This window comes from Lipophrys pholis (genome assembly GCF_963383615.2).
Source record: "Lipophrys pholis genome assembly, chromosome: 14".
NCBI lineage: Eukaryota > Metazoa > Chordata > Actinopteri > Blenniiformes > Blenniidae > Lipophrys > Lipophrys pholis.
In genome coordinates this window covers 23,100,262-23,121,247 of record NC_137633.1, presented here as the reverse complement: position 1 = coordinate 23,121,247, position 20,986 = coordinate 23,100,262, and the positions used below count along the sequence as shown (strand labels likewise).

General features: G+C 43.1%; 1 protein-coding gene across 1 annotated transcript; it reads right to left on the bottom strand.

The window, feature by feature from the left end:
- Positions 1–1,517: 1,517 nt before the first annotated feature.
- On the bottom strand, positions 1,518–20,321 carry grhl1 (grainyhead-like transcription factor 1). Its single transcript, XM_080480097.1, has 16 exons — positions 20,164–20,321; positions 17,492–17,681; positions 17,271–17,344; positions 16,602–16,735; positions 15,989–16,221; positions 15,401–15,483; positions 14,993–15,146; positions 13,942–14,053; positions 13,073–13,167; positions 9,899–10,142; positions 9,365–9,492; positions 7,520–7,548; positions 7,073–7,158; positions 4,235–4,320; positions 3,774–3,838; positions 1,518–2,858 (listed from the first exon to the last, which is right to left on the bottom strand). Exons 1-16 carry the CDS (start codon positions 20,181–20,183, stop codon positions 2,744–2,746), a joined length of 1,848 nt encoding a protein of 615 aa, XP_080336223.1. The 5' UTR covers positions 20,184–20,321; the 3' UTR covers positions 1,518–2,743.
- Positions 20,322–20,986: the final 665 nt, after the last annotated feature.

Here is a 20,986-nt window from a genome sequence, read left to right as displayed (position 1 = left end):
CTACCTTTATGAGTCCTTCCACACTGCATCCACATGTCGAAACCTTTCTGGGTCCTCCTGCTCGGCTATAAATCTGGATCAGTGGCCACGGGGCTTAGGCGGTGCAGCCTCCAATCCCAACGTGGGCAGCTCAGGGCTTCATATCACCCCATCCATGTGTTGGAGTGTCCTTGAGCAAGGCACTCTGAACCTAATTAGATCACAAAGGTAATGGAGCAGCTTGCTGTTTGATGATTAAGTGTGTGAAAGTCACACAGCTCAAAAGTCCATTTAATATTTACATATGATGTAGGTCAGAGGTCCCTGTAGATTATTTAACCATCAGATGATCAGTGGATTAGTCTGTTCAGTGAACTGGGTGTGTTGCAGCAGGAAATAAGCTCCATGGAACTGAATGGAAAGTCGTAAACGCTGCCCTATCACTGTAACACTGCTTCTCAATATACCAGGATGATTCCCAAGAGCAAAAAGCCAAACTATGGCTGTGAAAAGGAATAAATGGTCAAGGTGTCATGTCACATATAAGTTTTGCTAGTTTTGTGTTATCTTCGATTCTGAAAATTCTCCAACAATTTGTAAAAAGTTATAAAGTGATAGAAACTGTTTTCAGCTACAAGCCCAAATAGACTAAAAGACAGGCAACGCAGTAGAGTGACCCATGACACCACCTTATGGTTCAAAGAGGTACTGTAATAAATTATAGGCAGGCAGCCTCCTTTCATGGAATATGCTCACTCATTTTTATTTAAACCTCTAACAGCCCGACGAGGCTCTGACCTGGTCTGGGATCTTTCCCAGCCTCGCAGTGTTGTTGCTTATTGGCCGGATGATCTGCATACGCTCCTGGTAGTTTGTTATTATAATGATGAGCCGCCAGGATGAAGTATATGCAGCTCTGTCTGATTTCTCCTTGTGTGTGATTGGTGGACACTCAGAAGTAGATTATAAAAGCCAGAGTTAAGATAGACGTTATCAACCAGCCTCGTATTGCAGATGTCCAGGCAAGTGGAGTCAGATGACAAAAAAATGCCCCCAGTATCCAATAGGACAAATCTCCAATCAACTAAATCCACAAATGGCAATGTTGTTTATTAAAAGTATTTGACAAAAACAAGTGTCCCATTTTACCGAACAGCCCAGAGAATGTTCACAGGTATCTGTGTCCAGGACCAAGCTGCACTTCCTGTTTCATGCCCAGAGCGTTAGAGTTGATGCCTGGACATCTGTTCCTGTGGTCAGGCGCTGGTAATCTCTGCCAACAGAACAACTTTGCCAACACACCAATTCTCCAACAGATCAACTCTCCAGCCACTGACAGATTTCACAACATTCAGTGGAACCGGTGCACAGAAGCTGCTTCTATGATTTAATGAAAGATTAATGTTCCTGACCTGGAGTGAACCTGATATGAGGGTGTGTGTGAATATGTCCCATCATGCACTGTGGGTTGAGCCTGAAGTGAACATATCAGTTTGACGAGCACATTCCATTAACATTAAAATAAACAAGACAGCGACCAAGAGAGAGGTTTTTATTGAGCACTTTGTGCATCAAATATCTTCCAAAAAGGAAAAAACGCTTAAAAACATTCGACCTTTCTGTCTCTTGACATGTAATGTTATAATAGCTTCATATAAAAAAGAAAAAAGACATTATATTATTAAGATTAATAGAAATTTGGTTATATATGGTTAAAAAACACAAAAAGGCAATAACCCACATCCATTCTCTTAATAAATATATACACAATAAGCACTGAGATAGAAAACATGGATAAAATAGACCCCCCCCCTTGCTTTAATTAATATATACAAAAATCATTCCAGTTTTTAAAAAACAAAAAAACCCACTTGGCATGTTTTCTATGTTGTAGTTCTGATGACAGTGGAGCATCTTTTTCTGAATGTGTCTGAAACTACATCTCATATTGCACTTCCAGGACAGCCTGCACAGACAGCACTAGATATTCATTGACCTATTTCAACTACATTCAAAGAATGGCCATTATTTGAATTGACCTGAAAAATTGTTTTGTTTTTTTTAAAGCCATGTCATGTCATCTTATAGCGTATTATGCTAAAAGTAAAAAAAAAAAAGAAAGAAAAGATATTTACAATTTTTTTCTACCCTACCAATGTGGCGACTGAGGAAAGTTATTTCAACACTAAATACTGACATCATGTTTAGTATTAATACACTGAACCATCGAGGCTCCATCAGCACTTGTTGTCATATATTTATTGTGCTAAATACCTGACGTTATAGACGGCGATCAGTGCTATGGCTGTAGAGAGAAAGCGACCAGCTTCTCCTACCAGAACTCATGTGAATTATTGACTCCGCTGCTTACATATCATGAGGTATAGCAGCACTGTAATTGCTTTTCAAATCTAGAATTCAACAAAAAAAACTGAGCCGCAGCTCATTCTCACAAAAAAAAAAACTGAAGTAAAACAAAACAAAACTGAAGTATTGTAACAATCAAACTTATCCAAAGACAAAGAAAACATATCAGAGTGAATGAAAATGTATAACTTACATCTCTACGTCTAATAAGAGCTATGGCTTTTCAATAGCACATGAAGGACTTCTGGTTGACACTAATACAGCACAGAGGCCAAAACAATCCAAGCTCCAGATCAAGTCCCAGAACCACAGCAAAGCCAGACGTGTAAACCTGACGGCTTCAATGGTCAGTTCAGGATCTCCCCGGCACCTTCGCCCCCGCCCCCGCCCCCGCCCCTCAGATCTCCGTCAGGGTGAGTTTGAACAAGCCGCCCAGCTCCTCCATGCTGATCTGGAAGGTGTCCTCGTTGGAGTAGTGTTTGATGATGTTGTCGTCCATGTGGACCAGAATACTGCAAACGCAGAAGAGAGGGGGTTCACATTTTCTCCACTGCTGCACTGAAACGCTTCGGTCACAGGCAGTTCTGTCTGTGTGAATGCATGTGAGGCGACTGTTCAACATAGTGGGAAGAAACACCAACACCACAAGGCTGCATTTCTTCAATAATTCTATAGGGAAATATCAGGTTGAAATGAGTTTGTTCCTCAGATACCAATAAGTCTGTGTTTTCTGGACTCGTCTTTGCACTACGTTCCACCAAACACACCGCCAACCCGTCCTGCTCCTCTTAATGCATTACCCTTTATGTGATTATGTGGAAAATTGTTATTTCATCAGTAAATAAAAAAAAGAAAAAAAGATTTGATTAGATAAACGTGGCAAATTCTAGTGCTCGCTGTCACTGACTAGTTCTTCACAAAAACAAAAAGAGGTGTTGCAATGAGCTTCAAGTGTCTTTAAAATGCTTCAACCTCCAGGAATCGTTTCCGTTCAGAGATCTGCTGGATCCTGCAGCTGGTTCGCAGTTTAAATGAGCACAATTACTTCAAATATGCAAATGTAATCATCACCTCGTATACCTCACCTTCAATTTTTAGGAAACAGCGATGCCAGTCACAGCTGTGTGTCTATTTTTAAAGCTCCTGATTGGTTCAAACGCATCTTTGCTGCCAGCGTAATTGATGATTGGTTTGATTAGCTCACAAAAGTTTCACCCTCTGTTTTGACTGTATGAGGAGTGGCTCTTCCAGCACACACAGATGAAACCCAGTATGGGAAGATGCATTGACATGTGATTGGCATCCTGATTATGTTCATTCCGGATGTAAACTAAATGTGAAGAAAAAGCTCTGCACAGGATTACTTATAGAAATGGGAAATAATCCACTTCCAGAAGTTGTTGGGGACATTATTGAGTGACACTCACCCTTTCTTGCACTTCTTATAGACCTTCCCAACCTTATCCAGAGGCAGCTCATACTTCTCTGAAATCTGGTTGAGAAAAAAACAACAACAACTCAATGCTGAATTCCTCACAGAACATAAACAATCTGTCCTCGTGTCGAAAGACTCCCGAGTCTCCACTCTTCTCAGAAACGGCTGCATATGGCCCTCATACCTTCTGCTCTGTGAACCCGATGACCCCCAAAACAACCTCCTCCAGCTGCTCCCAATTCATTCCCCAGAATGTACATCCAATCCTTCTTTACAACCTTTCTTATGTTCCCCCGACTCCCATTTTACCTCCTCGCGTGACTTTTAATACCTCCCCCTCGAACCACCCCCTGTCTCCTCTCCCCCGATCACCTCCGTTGCATCACTGCCGCGCCGCGCAGTGCGAGGTTTGACACCGGCGGGACGAAAAGGAGAGAAGTGAGAATAACTTACAGCCTCCACCAGGCCGTTCAGCGTGGGATTCTTCAGCATGAGGGCATCAAACACCTCCTCCGTTGCTTTGCGCACGTACAGCAGCACTGTGTGGGGGAAGCAAAGAGAGGAGGCGGGCGGGCGTCACAGTCGTGGACTCATCACAATCTGACAGAAGTCAGTGTTTGTCACAAAGGGGCGGATTCACGTCAAATCAAATAGCTTTGGATGGCGTGCGTGTGGGTTTGAGAACGTGTGGCTTCACTGCCTCTCGAGCCTTAAAGCCGCAGCTATACTTCACAAAACTGCACACTGTGTTGTTTCACCCCACTGCATGGGCTTTCATCCAAACCCGTGGCAGTGGCAGAGGGCCCAGACTACCACGGTACATCGATCGGCAGAAGTGAAAGGAAACACCCACTTCCCATTCACTCATCTCAATCCTCTCAAAATAGATCAAACCCATCAGAAGGAAAAAAAAAACAACACTTTGTTGTATTGTCTTTCAACCTGTTGCAGGGTCTTGTTATAAACTGACGTCCTTAAATGTGACAGCTACTGCTTTGTCTACTATCTTTATCCACGGCTTTATATGGACTGAAACTGAATGACAAAGTGAGACTGGATAAGTTTTTCCTACAAAACGTTCAACATCGTCCTGATTCAGCAGGACAAACGTCCCAAATTTGTGTTTTGTGTTCTGGAGCCTAGTTACAAATCATTATTAACATGCGTTCACAACAAACGATTGGCAATTACAAATTTCTATCAAACATCAATACAATGGCAGTTTTCTTCCTGGAAAAGGGTCAAATCCAATTGAACATATAGCGTCGTTTGAAGGCACCGTTAAAGAGAAAACCCAACAATTCCACGTGAGCAGGCAACTCTCCTTTTTAACAGAAAGAAACCTGCAGAACCAGGTTCAGAGGTGGGGAGTTTCTGCTACTCCAGCTTGGAATGGAAAGGTGGAAAATGTATACAATTCAACAACTAACTGAAATATAATTTAGATGAAGGTTTTAAAAGTGTGAAGAAATGTATCTGTGCCAACATAAACTCAGTAGGAATAATCAGAAGCTCTCCCATGGCATAAATAAAATTAAAAAAATGACGATTGATTCTGTCGTGGATATTCTGGACAAGAAAATAAAATACATTTGTGATGACAGTTGAAAACTAAAGCTTCTTTATGAATCTAAAAAATAAGTAATATTATCGTGTGAAAAACACCAGGAAGTTTGACACTGGATCAATGACTGCTACTCCGACGACACTTGGAGAATCTGAGAGGGGAAACGTCTTCAAAACACAAGAGCAAAGTTGCTCCTGACAGTTTAAATGTTTCAGGCTTCAGACAAGCAGGAATTTATGGAATCGCTATGTAGTAAACAAAAAAGTGTGAAATAACCCAACACTTGATATTCATTTTAGTCTCCTCAAGGTGTCCACCCTTCGCTTTATGGACAGCGCTGCGGTCTCCTCTCACAGAAATGCTTTTCACTTCCCAGCTGAGCCTCGTCAGGTTCACCCTCGTCTTCTCACTGTGTTTGGAACCATCAGCTGAGTCGTGCAGAAGTGAGGTTGGCGACTGTTAGAAACCATGTTATGGAACCAACCAGCAAACTGAAGAGAAACAACCGTCCATCCTTCCTTTAAGAACTGAAGCTCAGTCAGTCCGGAAGATTTCTAAAAACCTTTGACTGTGTCCCCAAGTGCAGCCGCAAGAACCATCGAGCTCTAGGATGAAACATGAGGACCGACATCTGCTGCTGAGGATCATTACAAGTCACCAGCTTCAGAAATCAGAAGTTGCCATCAGATTAGAGCCCAGATAAACACCGCAGGGTTCTAGTAGCAGACACATCTCTATATCAACTGCTCAGAAGAGACTTTATGGTCCAATAGCTGCTCGGAAACCACCAATGAGAAGAAACAACAAGCAGAAGAGATTTGATTGGGCCGAGAAACACAAGGAATGAGTATTAAGGCTCCTACAGAAGGTCCGATCTTTGAATGTTGTGGCAGCTTGTCTGACGAGACCAGGACAACATCCGTCCTTGAACTTGATGGTTGGGGGGGGGGGGCTTTGTACACTGAACCAGCATGGCGACCACAGCATCCTGCAGAGGCACGCCATTATTTTCCACCAGGACAATGAAGCCAAACACACCTCCAGGCTGGGCGAGGGCTGTTGGACCAAGAGTAGTGATGGAGAGCTGCCAGATGACCTGGATCCACGGTCAACTGGCCTCAACCTCATCCAGACGTTTGGGATGAGGTGGACGGCAGAGTGAAGGCCAAAGGGCCAACGAGTGCTCAGCATCTCATGTGACGAGCTCACGAAGCTCATCCAGAGAAGGACGGGAGTGAGCAAAGCCGTAATCAAAGCAAAGGGGTTGCTATTTTGAGGAATCTAAATTCTAAAACGTGTTTTGAGTTATTTCACACTTTTTGGTTCGCTACATAACGCCATCTGTGTTCATTCACTGTTCTGATGCCTTCAGTGAGAATCTCCAATGTAAAGAGTGGAGAAAGTAAAGCAGAAACATTGAATGAGAAGGTGCGTCCAATCCTTTGACTGGTAATGTGAGGAAAAGTTGTAAGTCTATGAATAGGATGTGGGGTAAAGAGCGATCGGTGGTATTTTGTGGGGTCAGTGGAGGCCTCGGGCACGTGTGTGTGTTTTCAAAGACCCGGAATAATCACATGGCCCTGACAGGGAGTGTGTGTGTGTGTTTGTGTTTGTGTTTGTGTAGCTTCCGAGGCCGACCACAGCAACCACACACACACACACACACACACACACACACACACACACACACACACACACACACACACACACACACACACACACACCTTTCTTTGGCTCCTCCGGTCTTGCCATCTTGTTTGGGGGCGGGCCGAATTCATCATCACTGAAGGGTAATCTCTTCATGCCTGAGCTGCAGTAGAAACACACAACACATGCAAACACTGCTTAAATAGTCCTAACACACACACACACACACACACACACACACACACACACACACACACACACACACACACACACACACACACACACACACACACACACACACACACACACACACACACACACACACACACACTGCTTAAATAGTCCTAACATCCAGCTAACACACACACACACACACACACACACACACACACACACACACACACACACACACACACACACACACACACACACACACGCAAGCAGCGCGGCTTCTTCAGCTAAAGGTCATGTCGGTTCAAAACGACCATAAAACAAGAGTGAAATCAGCACCTCAGTGAACTCACCTGTCTTCTCCTTCTTCTGTGTTGAAAGGCTGCAAATAAAACACAAGAGAAGTGTCAACAACTGATTGTTTACTTACTTCAACATCTGCTAAACATGTTTTATTATGACTTCATCTTCTTTGTGCGTTGGTAGAGAAGCCGAACAGAAGTGCCATGCTTTCACATGACTTTCTGAACATGAGTGCACCTTTATTCTAAGGTCCAGATTCAGCCAATTACATTTAGAGAAAGGTAAAGGATGCCTGATGTGCTCAGAAATTGAATGATAAAAGTCTTTTATTTAAAAGAGATAAATGGTGAAATGTGGGACATTTTGGTCAAATTACTGCTTTTAACTTTTTTTCTGTACTTACATAGCCTATGTAATACAGTAGAATGCAGTTTGTTTCTACTGACCGTAAAAACTCACAAAAGATCTTTGACGTTTTCAGAAAGCTTTCGGTGCAATCAATCAATAGAGTCAAAGTCAACAACCAAGTCCGATCAGTTTTGAGTTTCACAAGAATTACTGTGAACAGGAAGTTTTAAACTATGTCATTCTCATTTATTCTGCTGTCATTTTTTTTTTTTTTTTATAAACATAAATAAATAAAATATATCATTCCACCCAGGGTTTTCACACTTGATCACTTTTCTAAACAAATCCTTCAACTTAAAAAACAAATAAGAAATCTGGGTTATGTGCTTGTGAGTTTAATTGAAAGTAAAAAAAAAAATCTATTTCGAACAGTGAGTAAAAAATATGTTAAACAAAACAACTAAATTGACCTCAAATGAAAGAATCTTTCATTGAGGCTGAAACCAGTGGATCTGTTGCATTCATGCTTGGGGGGGAAAAAACAAAATCAATTCAGTTAATTATTGATGAAAGAAACAGTCACTCTTATTCTTGGAAAGCTGATGCTTTGTGAACCGTTTGCCCTGCAACGGTATTGATCGCCACCTTAGCTGTTTATAGGATTCTATTCTGAGGGAAAAGTCAGTAAACCCTCAGTTTATCAGAAACTGATAGCACGGCCTCGGGAGTTCAGCCAGGTTCAGTGTTTCTGGAGTTGCCCAAAATAAACCTCCTGTCGCAAAGTAAACTCAGAGGGACAGAAGAGGAGCCACCAGGTCTGCTGGCAGGTTTACATGTGACCAGCAGGGGGCAGTCAAAGCGCACGCATCATTTTTCTCAATGGACATAGCTTCTTCTTTTTTCTTTTTTCTCTTTTGGTGTTGTTGTTGTTTTGATGGTGAAAATGACCACACAGAAAAAAAAAAGATTTAAATAAAAGAGCCAAAGAGCCTGATTTGTGCAGGTTTGATGTGCAGCATGTTTACCTGTGAGTCAGTGACGTGTTCACCTGGACGAGGCAAAGCTCAAGAGTCCAGACCGGAAAAAGGTGTTGGTGCAGCTCCAAATGATAAAAACGTGACTGGCTAATTGCAGCCTTGAAATCAGACATGCCTCGGGAAACAGTGACATTCTGTAAGAAAGCTGCACCCCACTCCCTGAATGTGTCTAAATATATCCGCTGCTTTAGTCCTGGGGAAAATAATAACCGTGTTTGTGCAGGTATGTTCTGCAACCCCCGGCTTGTTTACAGGCACTTGTAAATGATTCATCATGTGAGTAAGCAGTCCGAATCTCTGCCATCAGAATGTAGGACTCATATCAAAGTTGCAAAGCAGCACGGGGTGTTCCTGCCAACTCTCCAGCAGGCAGGTCAGGCTGACCCAGCGGGCGGAGGAGTGGGCGGAGGCCACAACACAAACTGTTTACGGACCACCTAAGACGCTAGTGGCACATGAAGATGAGTCGAAGGACTCGCTCTGGCAGTGAGGGGTGTCTGTGGCACTCACGTGACGCTGGAAGTTGGAGAAGTGAAGGTCGGGGATGAACAGCACCGGCTGCGTCTCCAGGTCCGTCATCATCTTGAAGATGGTGACGTCGTTGCGTTTTTGAAGCATGGGCAGTTTTGGATCCCCGACTGAGAGGAGAAACAGAAAGTACCACCGCATCAACATGTGTTTTATGCAGACGCAACATTAGAAGCTGGTTTCTGAGCCACAGGGCAGGTTGTAAGCAACACTGATGCGTACGAGATGTTCAGAGGAACATTGGGTGCACTTGGCTCACATAAGCAGAGTAACCCTGGTCGTCATCTCTGTTGTTGCTTCACTCATCCACTGTGTTTGTGCAAACTGCTGGCAGTGGATCGTTTTGTTTTTCAACTGAAATCAGCTCGTGCCGTGTCATTAAAATGAGGCCTTGCGAGTACACTCGAGTAGAAAAATTGCAGTTTTGGGGCAGACACTCTGGGCTGAACGTTGAATGGACAGAGAGAAGTTGAAACGTCCTCCTCGTGCATGACACACAGCTTTAGACGGACTTACATGGCATGCCTGAGCTGAGGTCAGCCACCTTCCCTTTCCTGCGGGACTGCTTCCTCTCCTCGTCGCGGATCTTCCTCTCGGCGCCCTTGTCACAGAAGACTTTGATCTGGCAGTACGCCCGGTGGATGGGCTTGTTGCTGCGGTTATTGTAGCTGTACGTGTCGATCTGCAGGTTCAGAGGGAGACCCTTCACCCCTTTCTGAGAGGAGAAGTCTGTGCTCAGACAGTTGACAGAGATGAAGATCTGCGCAGGGGGACGGAGGAAGACACAACAAATGAGACAACTTAAATAAAATGCAACTTTAAATCGGCATCTAGCAATTAAAGCAAACACTACTTTGATGACTTTTACTGCAGCCTCAGTCTCCTGTGCTGTGCTGCCCCCTTCTGGTGAACCTCAGTGTTTACATGCTGAGTGAAACTCTTTGTCCTGCTGGTGCTTGTATTGAAAACAGCTCATCATTGTGTCAACACAACACATAATGACTGAGGAAGAGCTGAACACATCTAGCAGATAAGGATCTGACAGGTAAGCAACTGATACCAGCATAGTCACCGTTTATGTTCTGGAAGGAATTGTTTTTCACAACACATTTGTCCTGCTAAAGGTGAAAAAAACAACAACAAATGTATCAAAAGATGAATAAATAATAAAGATTCTATTAAGTAACTCCATTTATCAAAAATATTCATTACTTTAAGGCGAGAGGATGATGATCATATTTTAATTTGAAAAAGGACATTTGGCTGAGCCTCAACATAATCAACTGATACTGAATGAAATTAGGTTTTTCTTGAGGCTTATTAATAACTCACATATCTTCAAAGCATGTCTTGAATTTATGGGCAGACATTTGACTTGTATAAAAAAACAATATTTATCTAAAAGATCAGCGTATCAGCGGTAATACATCACTCCTACTATCAGTGTTACAAAAATAACTTTGAAAAATGAAACTACAACAACAAAATAATGGCTTTGTTTTCAAGTCTTACAGGACAGGTCAATGAAAAATATGTAAAATAATATTCTGAGTAACTTCCACTTTAGAAAATCTAGTTTTAACAAAATGTCTTCTCAAGTGTTTGAGGTCATATTATAAACCATTAAACTAACAGAATGTAAAAAGTTACACTTCACATGGCAAATGGGATTTTTCTTCTTTTTAAAAAGCGGCACCGAGACAGCAGATTAGAGGCAATCTACATTTTTGAGATATTTTACATTTGTGAGAGTAATAGAGCCTTGCGGGTTCGTGCAAAGTGCCGAACAGTTCAAGTACATGTATTCACTCCTCAGACAGGACGTGAGGGGAGCAGGATGTTTGGTGACCTGACTTTAGATCGAAGCTGAGAAAACAGCTGAAAGTGTAAAAAGCTTCTAGAAAAAAAAGACTAAAGGAGAAAAATAAAACATGACAGAGAAAAAAAAAAACAAGCTCCGTTTCACATCCAGAGCTGCACCACAAACTATACATAAGGGAGGTCCAGCCTTCTGTAAATACACCATTAACACACACATGCTGCTCTGCAATCACCCCAAGGGCAAAGCATGCACTCACACTCACACACACACACACACACACACACACACACACACACACACACACACACACACACACACACACACACACACACACACACACACACACACACACACACACACACACACACACACACACACACACACACACACACACGCAGTCAGATCTCCATCACTTCAGGGGAAATCAAATGGACACACAGGACGTCCCGAGGGCTCACCGTGACATTAACGACAACCATCACACGCCACTTTGTAAACGGAAACACATTTCTTCTAATATGTTGGTGTCTAATATGAGTTTTGAAGTTTTTGTTTCTGTCCTGATAACATGACTGAATGAGATCTGCACATTACTTTATCACACACGCACACGCACACGCACGCACGCACGCACGCACGCACGCACGCACGCACGCACACACACACACACACCATTAAGCAAACTGGGTTCAAACATTCTCGCCTCCTTTCTCCAGTAACTCAACACCTCAATTAGGTGATGCTCAAACAGCGTCACAGGGCGGTTGCACGCGGTGAAGTAATGAAAACACACCAGGATGAAGATCCTACGGAGGCCCTGGAGTCATGAGACCGTTAGACCCACATCCTGGTGTGACTTTATTTATGTAAAGTGTAGCCTGGAGAGGAGTGTGTGTGCTGCAGCGTCAGGCTGTCCCTTTCTCTGTTTGCTGGCTCGTCAGCACTTTTCACAATAAAAGTGGAGTAGAAAACAGCCACGCGCCTCCTTCCCGCCACCTCTCCTACCCGTTCAACCAGCTCTCATCTGCTCCTCCTTGCCCCCTGCTGAGTTTCCTCATTCCTGCACTCTTTTGTTCCTCTGAGAAAATAGCTTGACATGCAGCATCACAATGGGGGCGAAAGTCAGGCAGGTTGGATCAGTCAGGAGGGCGAGAGCAGGAAAACACACACACACACACACACACACACACACACACACACACACACACACACACACACACACACACACACACACACCCCCGAGCCGACAGCATCCTCTCTTTGATCAAACCAGTGTTTTGGAGGATCTCAGTGAACACACCGGGTGACGACAACAGTCAGAAGAAAGCCTGTTTTTAATCCTAATGACGGCCTTTCCTGGAGAAAACATTACACATGTGGCCTAAAAACAGAGAGCCCGGCTATTTTTGGCTTAAGTGGATTGATGTGAAAAGTTTAAGGCTCATATTAGCAGTTTATGAGGAGGAAGTGTGTCAAAACCCGGGACTTTGTAAACTAATTATTGGACTTATCATTGACTCAACATGAAGACTGAAACACTGACCTTCATACTTTGACAAACAACTGCTTGATCAAACTGGGGAATTTGATTTTAATATCTTTCCTTTAAAATTGCTGAGGCAAAATCATGATAAAAGGAAATAAGTTATGGGTAAAATCATCGATTATATCCTTTAAACAGATTTAACGTGACTGTAATAGCGATCAATTAGAACAATGAACTAAGGTTTGGTGCAGGGTGGAAGTTAAGACATTATAATACGTAGAAAAAAACCTAAATAATACTATCTGCTGTGAGAAAAAGCACGTGTGAGTGAGAGTTTCCCCCCGCAGTTTTAAAGCTCCCGATCGAAGCGCTCTGTTCTTACTTTGGCCTCCTCGTTGGTGTCCCAGGTGAAGGAAATGGCGTTGTAGGAAATCTCCTCGATGTTTCCGATGGTGTTGAAGCTCTCCTTGTAGTCAGCTGCACAATCAAACAGTTCAACCGTCAAGGATGTACAGAGAACAATATGGTGCATTAGAAGACAGTTCAGTGAACGACAGCGGGACAAAATCCAGTCAAAGTGGTGAAAACACATCGTTTCCTGGATTCAACTCACTAACAAAACTGAAGCATCACAAACAAACTTCCTCCTCAGACGTTTTATCTGCAGACTCAATCCATTGTTCTTTTTTTTTTGGAAGTCACTCAACTCAAGGTAAAAACATTTGCATAAATACACAACTACACATATCCTATATAGGTGTAAATGTGTATTTATGTAATAATGCTTTCCTTTTTAAGTGTGCTATAGTGTACAGTATATGACATCTGGAACAGATTACTCCTGAAAAAAGACGGTTAAACAGGAAATGATATATTATACTATCAGAAAACGATCAAATCGATGAAAGGAACGGGGAAATGTACATACAGGTATTTCTAAAATATATATATTCATACACAGGTGCATCACTATCATTGAAAGGTTAATTGAGTTGTCAGTTATTTCAAGAGACATGACATATAAATTATAAAGTTTCAAGCATTTTTATATTGGTTTTTTTGGGGGATAATTGTGGCCTCCTGCTGAAAGAACAGCAAATATTAAATCTTAGGTTACAACAATTTTTAAACATTTTAATACTGTAAGACACACAATTTTAATATTTTCATGATCTAAAACAATCCAGATAGTTTGACAAAATTAGAAAAAAAATAGAACCAAAATAATATTGTCATCTAAAAAGATCTCACCGATGTCGAGGCATCGCTGTTTGGCCGTGTGCTGTCGTGAGTGCCAATACTTCCAGTGTTTGAGCTGATCGTCTCTGCACTTCTCCTCTCCGAACACCACCATCACTACACTCTGATCACACACACACACACACACACACACACACACACACACACACACACACACACACACACACACACACACACACACACACACACACACACACACACACACACAAAAGGGAAATATTCAAATTCAGAGGGGAAAAAAAAAATCGAATATATCATAATAGATAAAATCAAAAAAACAAAATGTAAAATAAATGTATAGGACAATGAATTAGCCAAAAACTAATAAAAATGACAAAATAAATAAAGCAAAGTCTAAAGTCTAAAATATTCTAAGCCAGGGTTCTGCAGCCTGCAGATTAGAATATGAGCTGCAGGTCTCAGGGAATTTAGTGAAACCTTCAGGGAGTCTTTAGCGTTTCTCTGAAGGTTTCACTAAATGACACCCAAACAAACATTTGATCTTATTTTTATTTTATTTTACTTTTATCCCGTCTTGTTTGATAGTCAACTTTCTTTCTATTTATTCTGTGCGGAGCAATTGGTAAAGGAATTTCCCTCTGGGATTAATAAACTATTTCTATTCTATTCTAAAATGTTAATCTGACATAGAAAAACGGCTAAAGATGTAATGAAACGTTCACCATCCCAAATTGTAATTGTAACTTCATAAAAGCTAAATAAGCTATAGTTTCCGTACGTGTTTCAAAACTACTTTATCTATGTATGAAACTTTGGAAGCTCTGTCAGCTTCATTTTGAAGGTTAAACTTGTTTTGTGGCTTCAGATATTTTGATTTGGTGGAAAATCACGAGCACGTCTTTTTTGGTCATAAAGGTTGCAGACCGCTGTCTTAAGCAATGAAAAGAACTTAGATATTTCTATACTCGTTCATATTTCTGTTGCATGTAAATATTTAGGAATAGGTATAATAAGATTAAATCCGGCCATAGCTGCCTGTATTCCTGATATTTTCCAGTTTGTTGTTGTTGGGTTCTCTTACCCGGACTTTGGTGATGGCCGGCTGCAGACCTTTGTTGTCCACCTCTCTGAGGGTTATGGGGTAAAACTGGCCCTTGTTGAGGTACGTCATCGTCCCGTCACCGGTCTTCTGACGCAAAGACTTGGACGCCTCGAGAGTGTACTCGAAATTGTTCCTGAAGTATAGAGACATAAAGATAAAAACCATCATGAACGGTCATCTCATAGTGGTTGTTTAGATTAACTGTTGAGTGGAATGGGAGAGGGGCCGGGCAGCGCCGCTGTCTGTCCACGTGGACGAGCGTCCGGTGTCTCCCCTGTGACCCGCATGAATGGAGCCTTTCTGCTGCGAGGTGTCACACGCTGAATAGCGGTGCGGCGCTGGCAGTTGGGACGGTGGGCCGGTGGCGGCGGCGGCGGCGTGACTTACCCCGGCATGGTGTCAAACTGAGTGTAGTCCTCAGGCGCCATGGAGGCCATACGTAACTGGAGATCTCCTGGGAAGGAAAACACCTGCAGCAGACAAAGAAATGAGAGAGCGAGAGAGAGAGAGAGAGAGAGAGAGAGAGAAAGATGGAAACTTCAGTTTGATTTATCAAAAACTAGGAATAATCTTAATCTGTAGTTTTTTTTAAATTTTATAGCAGAATAACAACTTCATCAAACTGAACACGTCCGTCCCTTTCAAGCCTCCATACGGGGGTTTGTTGGGTTACTGAGGTAATTCCCCTCCAGGTTAGAAAAGAGAAAGAGGAGAGAGAAAAGGCTTCGGCTATTGTAGGAGAAAAGTACAGCACTTTATTGTGTAGGTGAGACAATGGCATAATAACACACTGGCCACTGTTTTGGCATGTTCAAATAAAACCGGGGAAGGCTGAGCCCACCGCCAGCTCCGTGGGATCAGGTGAATGTCCCTTTGTGTGATGGGAGAGATCTGAGAGAGGAGAGGAGAGCGGAGGAGAGGAGGCTGGTGGGGAGAGCTTGGGCCGCTCTGGAGAGGAGGGATGGAAACACTCGCCTCCTGGGAACTGTCCTTGAAGCTCTCGGAGAAGGTGGAGTCGGGGGGCGTGCGGGACTGCGCGCCGGGGCTGAACTGGACCGTGTTGTGGAGCTGCCGGTCGAAGACGCCAACATGGCCGTCGCCTTCGTTGCAGTTGTTGGGCACGGTCACGGAGAAGCCGTGGGCCGGCACCTCCGTCTTCACCAGCGGGTAGTTTGGCACGGTGGCGATGGAAACTGTGACAGTTGTTTCTGTATCAACGAAAAGTCACAGGTTTCATCTACAAGCTGCCCTGCTTATGTTGCTTTTTTATTAAACCTGAAATGACTCTGTGCTACAAGATACATGGTAAATATGATTGTTGTTTGTTAAACGGCATGAAAGGCGTATATCTGAGGAACTTCTTGTTTATTACTGACACTCTCCTACTGACGGCCGATCATGTGCCGACAAGAGTCCAACGTTGTGAACCTGAAGTGATGTTACGTGATTTTTAAGATTTTAAAGTGTGACTTTCCCCCGGGAAAAGAAAATATGTTTTATATGTAACGTAAATTCAGATTTACCATGTTGTGACGTGCCTATTTGAAAGACGTGTGTTAATCAGAAAGTTGGTGGGGCGTGAACATACCCGGGGAGGGGAAGTGGCCCCTCTTGTCCTGAGCCAGCTGGAGGATGTTGAAGGGTGTCTTCGGGACCTGGATCCGGTTCTCCATGCCACCTTCTTTGAGCGGACCGATGGAGTGTCCGGCCTGGATCAGATGTCTGCAACCGGCATAAAGACTGAACGTAACACACACGAATCACTGGCTCTCATGTTGGTGTCGAGAAAAAAGAGTGGCAGTACTTGTAGTTTACGGCTCTAGTCTAGTTTAAAATAGAGCGCCGAGGCTAAAACGCTCTTAAAGTTCATATATCTTGGTGGCAGCATGGGTCTTTATAACATGATCCACTCGTTTCTTATTCACCTTTTATGTCCTTTCAATCATTTTTGTTTTTAATGTTTCGTGCCATTGAGTGAGTATCTGACTGGATTATGTTTCATTCTGTCTTTAAAATGAATGCTCACCTAATAATGTTAAAGAACAGTTTCAGTGGGTTTGACTCTAAAATGTATTCAAACCTTCCCTGAAATACTACAGAGGTGTGTACAGTTTTTAAAAAGGGATTTAAATATCAGAAAAAGCAGGAGAGCTTGACTCTCTCTATTCTCTTTAAGCTGGTGGCCTCTGTCGCGCTTTCATTTTTTAAAGGGGGGGGGGGGGGGGGGGGGGTGCTATTAGGAGAGACTGCCGTTTACCTTTTGTTGGGATCCACATCAGAGACCAGAGCGTCTGTCTTGGGCTGGTGTATTGTTCTCTTCTCTCGGGGCACCTGCATGCGAGGGTAAACACAGCCGCTGAGCGTGTGACCACATCATATCCAGAGCAGCCCGGGTCACCCTGTGTCTGTGCGACCGACTGGATCGGGTTACACCACGGGCGCTCGGCCCCACACACACACACGTTCCCCCCGCTTTACCTTATAGTAGTCGTACAGCAGGCCCAGAGCCGCGGCGCTGTCCTCGTCTCCGTTGATGCTCATCATGGCCTTGGTGGCGGCGGTCAGCGGATTCTCCAGGAATGTTTTCCAGGCCTCGTCCTCTGTGGTGAAGGAGCGACGCTGGCCGCCATAACCAGCCTCGTTCTGAAGAACCAGGATGGCGCGCTTACTGCAAACATAGCAGACTGGTCTCATTTGACGTGTATAAACTGGACTTCCAACGGGGTTTCCAACAGGTTGGACACAACCTACTTCGATGTCCCAACAAAGAAAACCATCTTCACTCAGGAGTGATTGAAGGAGCTGATAGAGATTCATTATTATCTATTTATGAGCCACACACACACAATGAATTGACTTTATCTTTTGCCAGCATTCAAACCCAGGTCCCACATCTTAGGGTCAGAACTTGATGCCAAAACTCAAGAAAAAGTCAAGAAATAAAGGAATACAGGAAAAGGCTCAAGGCTCCATTTAACAACTGAGAAGTACAGAGGGGCGTGTGTGTGTCGTTTATACACTGATGACCTTTGAAAAATGTTTTAAAAAACCGAAAAACATCACAATGAACAATAAACAGTCTCCACAATGATAAAAGGCGAAAACAGCCTTCAAATGGAGAAACTCTCCGTTCCTCCACCACCAGCGTCCGCCCGGCTCGTGACCTGAAAATCACGGCCTGGTTTAAAACAGGCAAACAGGTTGTAAGTGGAAGAGATCAACCATGGAGATGTTCTTTATCTGTTGGACCTGTTGTTCAGGCTTTTCAATGATTGTGCAACAAATCTCAGCTATCGAACCGCGGCGGCGGCGGCGTCTCCAGAGGAAGATGCTCTACCGGCTCGTCCGGTGCGACGGCTCCACTTCGGGGATTCCTCATTGGTTCAGGGCCCGACCGCCCATGACGTATCCGACCCGGCCGCATTCCTGCGTTATTTAACCTCACCTGGCCGTTGTTATTTATGACAGAAAAATAATCACGAGGCGTGATGCACAGACACCGCCTCCCCCCCCCCTCCGCCTTCCTCCTCTTCCATTTTGTGAGACTTGTGATTTTCGACACACAACTAATGTCCCACGTCAGCTATTTGTTTACAAAACTTTTGAATGGTGGACAATCTCTCTTCACTTCATCATGCGATTTGATCAGTGTGCAAACTCTATATGTGAATACATTTAACTCATCAGTGGTTATAAAAACAAGAACGTGACAAAGAAGGTATAAAGAAGGTATAAAAAACATTTACTCACTTTTTTTTTTTTTTTAAACAAACTCAAGCTGGTGTACTTGTGCACTTTTCCACTGAAATGATGTTTTAAAAAAAAAACCACTTTCAGATTGAAACAAACCTCTTAACATAATATATTATGTCTAAAGTAAGAGACGTTCTGGTCACACTACACCCTCCCTCCTTCTCCTCACATATCTCCAGTCACCAAACCCACAGTGCTGATTCTCTTCCTCCACAACACAGTAATTGCTATAAAGTGTGAAGGACTGGCTCAGTTTCCATGTTGAGTATCTACAACAAATGCAGCTTTTTTTTTTTCTCTCCTCTCAATGGTCGGAGCAAAGTGATCATTAGTAATCCTATATCTAATTGTGCTATTCATAAAACGCAACCCGATAAGATCCACTATTTTCTCCCAATATATCGTCCAGGTAATAGAATCCAAGACTAAAACAATGAGGGAGTTTGATTGTTTTTAAACAGAAATTGCAATTAGTGGTGAAAAGAAGTCGCTAAGGCAGATACATGCAGCATAAAATTTTTTTACTCCCCCCCCCCCCCCCTGAGTATTTAGATGAATGTACACTTGTTTCTAGAGTTTGAGAGCTCCTACAGATGAAGACACATTTGTAGAGTCAAATCCAGCAAACCCACCACAGTGGCGATGTGCTTGCTCACATTGTCTGTGTTAGTAGTGGAGCCAACGCCTAACAGGTGTACTGTTTCACTCCCCTCCAAAGTCTCCTTGTCATTGCCCTCAAAAACATAAAAAAAAAAAAAAAAAAAAAAAAGCACGCTTCCAGCACACTATCAGTTATTCTAACCCACTTTTCTTCCACATATTGTTGTGACCGGGAGTCTTCAGAATGCAGCAGACTGACAGCTTTGAGGTCCACATTTATTGCTGAACAAACATCATCAGGACTATCCACATAACTGTTGGAGCTTAGAGCTAAATCAAACACTAAACCGCCCAGCTCCATCACGGGACTGTTTTTATTCTAAGAGGCGCCTGGACTCGCACGGCAGGTGGAGGTTCACCTGTACGGGCTTGAAGCTGACAGGTGAACTGAGACTCGGTGCATGGGAAAGGAGCAGATAGGATCACCTCCTCACCTGACAGCAGCAATACACTTACACGTTTAAAAACTAAACTAAACTAAACGACAACAACAACAACAAAAAATACCTGTGACACTCTCACATTAATGCGTAAAAATTCTGAACATTAGAAAAATAAAACAACAACAACAAAAAAAAAAAAGAGGCAGCAGGTGCAGGAGAGGAGATACTGAGCTCACCTGAGCTCAGGTAAAGAGCAGAAAAACACTGAGAAGAATCCTGGAAAACATTATTACAAGCTTATAGTGTGAGTGTGAGCGGTGCGGGAGGAAAGTGGAGAGTCACAGGACAACTTACTTGTCCTGCTCCTGTGACATCTCGGTCGGTCGAACTGGACTTTCTAGTTGGTACTGAAAATCCGATCCGTCTTCTTTCTCCGCCGCAGACACTGGATGAGGGCCGCGGCAACAAACAAGCTGTCCCCGACTCAGAGAACGGGTTTTGTCGGCTTTTCTCGCTTTTTTGGGGCAATGCTGAGAAATTGAGGCCGGTTTTACCTGTGACAAGGCCGCGGATTGGATTACAGGTGGCGGAGGGGGCGGGGCTTCGCTCGCAATTGCCCGGTCCGAGGCGCTGATTGGCTGAGCTGAGTAAAGTATAAGAACAGTTTTTTTGCACTGAGATTTTATCTCCTTCAACACCTCAAAGTACTTAATTTGACCACATTTAGCCATTAAGATATCTATGTGAGATCTGCAGGTGTTTTTTCCTTTTAATATTGGAAAAAATAAAAACCTGATTAATGTAGATTAAAACTAATAATCTCATGAGAGCACAACTCTTCACAACTGAATGTGTTATAGGTGGAATTGATGCATCACAATTGAAAGAATAAGGTTTATTGCAACAATTTAGGACATTATAGGACTGACCCGATTTAAAATGAAATGTAGATCAAACCGTTTGAATATTAATGTCAGAATAAACAGCTAAACCATCGTTTTCACAGCTTATGGCTTCAGCAGTCGATCACGTGGTGTAAATTGTACTTAAATATGAGAACATTAAGTTCATACTTCATAAAAAATACTCAAAAATGTTACCTTATCACAGTAATGTGAGTAGATGTCATTTGCACCTCTTTTAACTTTTATATCCAGACTGATTCTGTGGACACGGA

Bases quoted from the DNA above. Each gene is read 5' to 3' on its own strand.
- grhl1 (XM_080480097.1), bottom strand. From the start codon at position 20,183: ATGTCACAGGAGCAGGACAA. The intron at 15,147-15,400 runs GTAAGTCACGCC...TCTATACTTCAG, and splicing joins CAGTTTGACACCATGCCGGG to GAACAATTTCGAGTACACTC. The intron at 13,168-13,941 runs GTGAGATCTTTT...TTGATTGTGCAG, and splicing joins ACAGCGATGCCTCGACATCG to CTGACTACAAGGAGAGCTTC.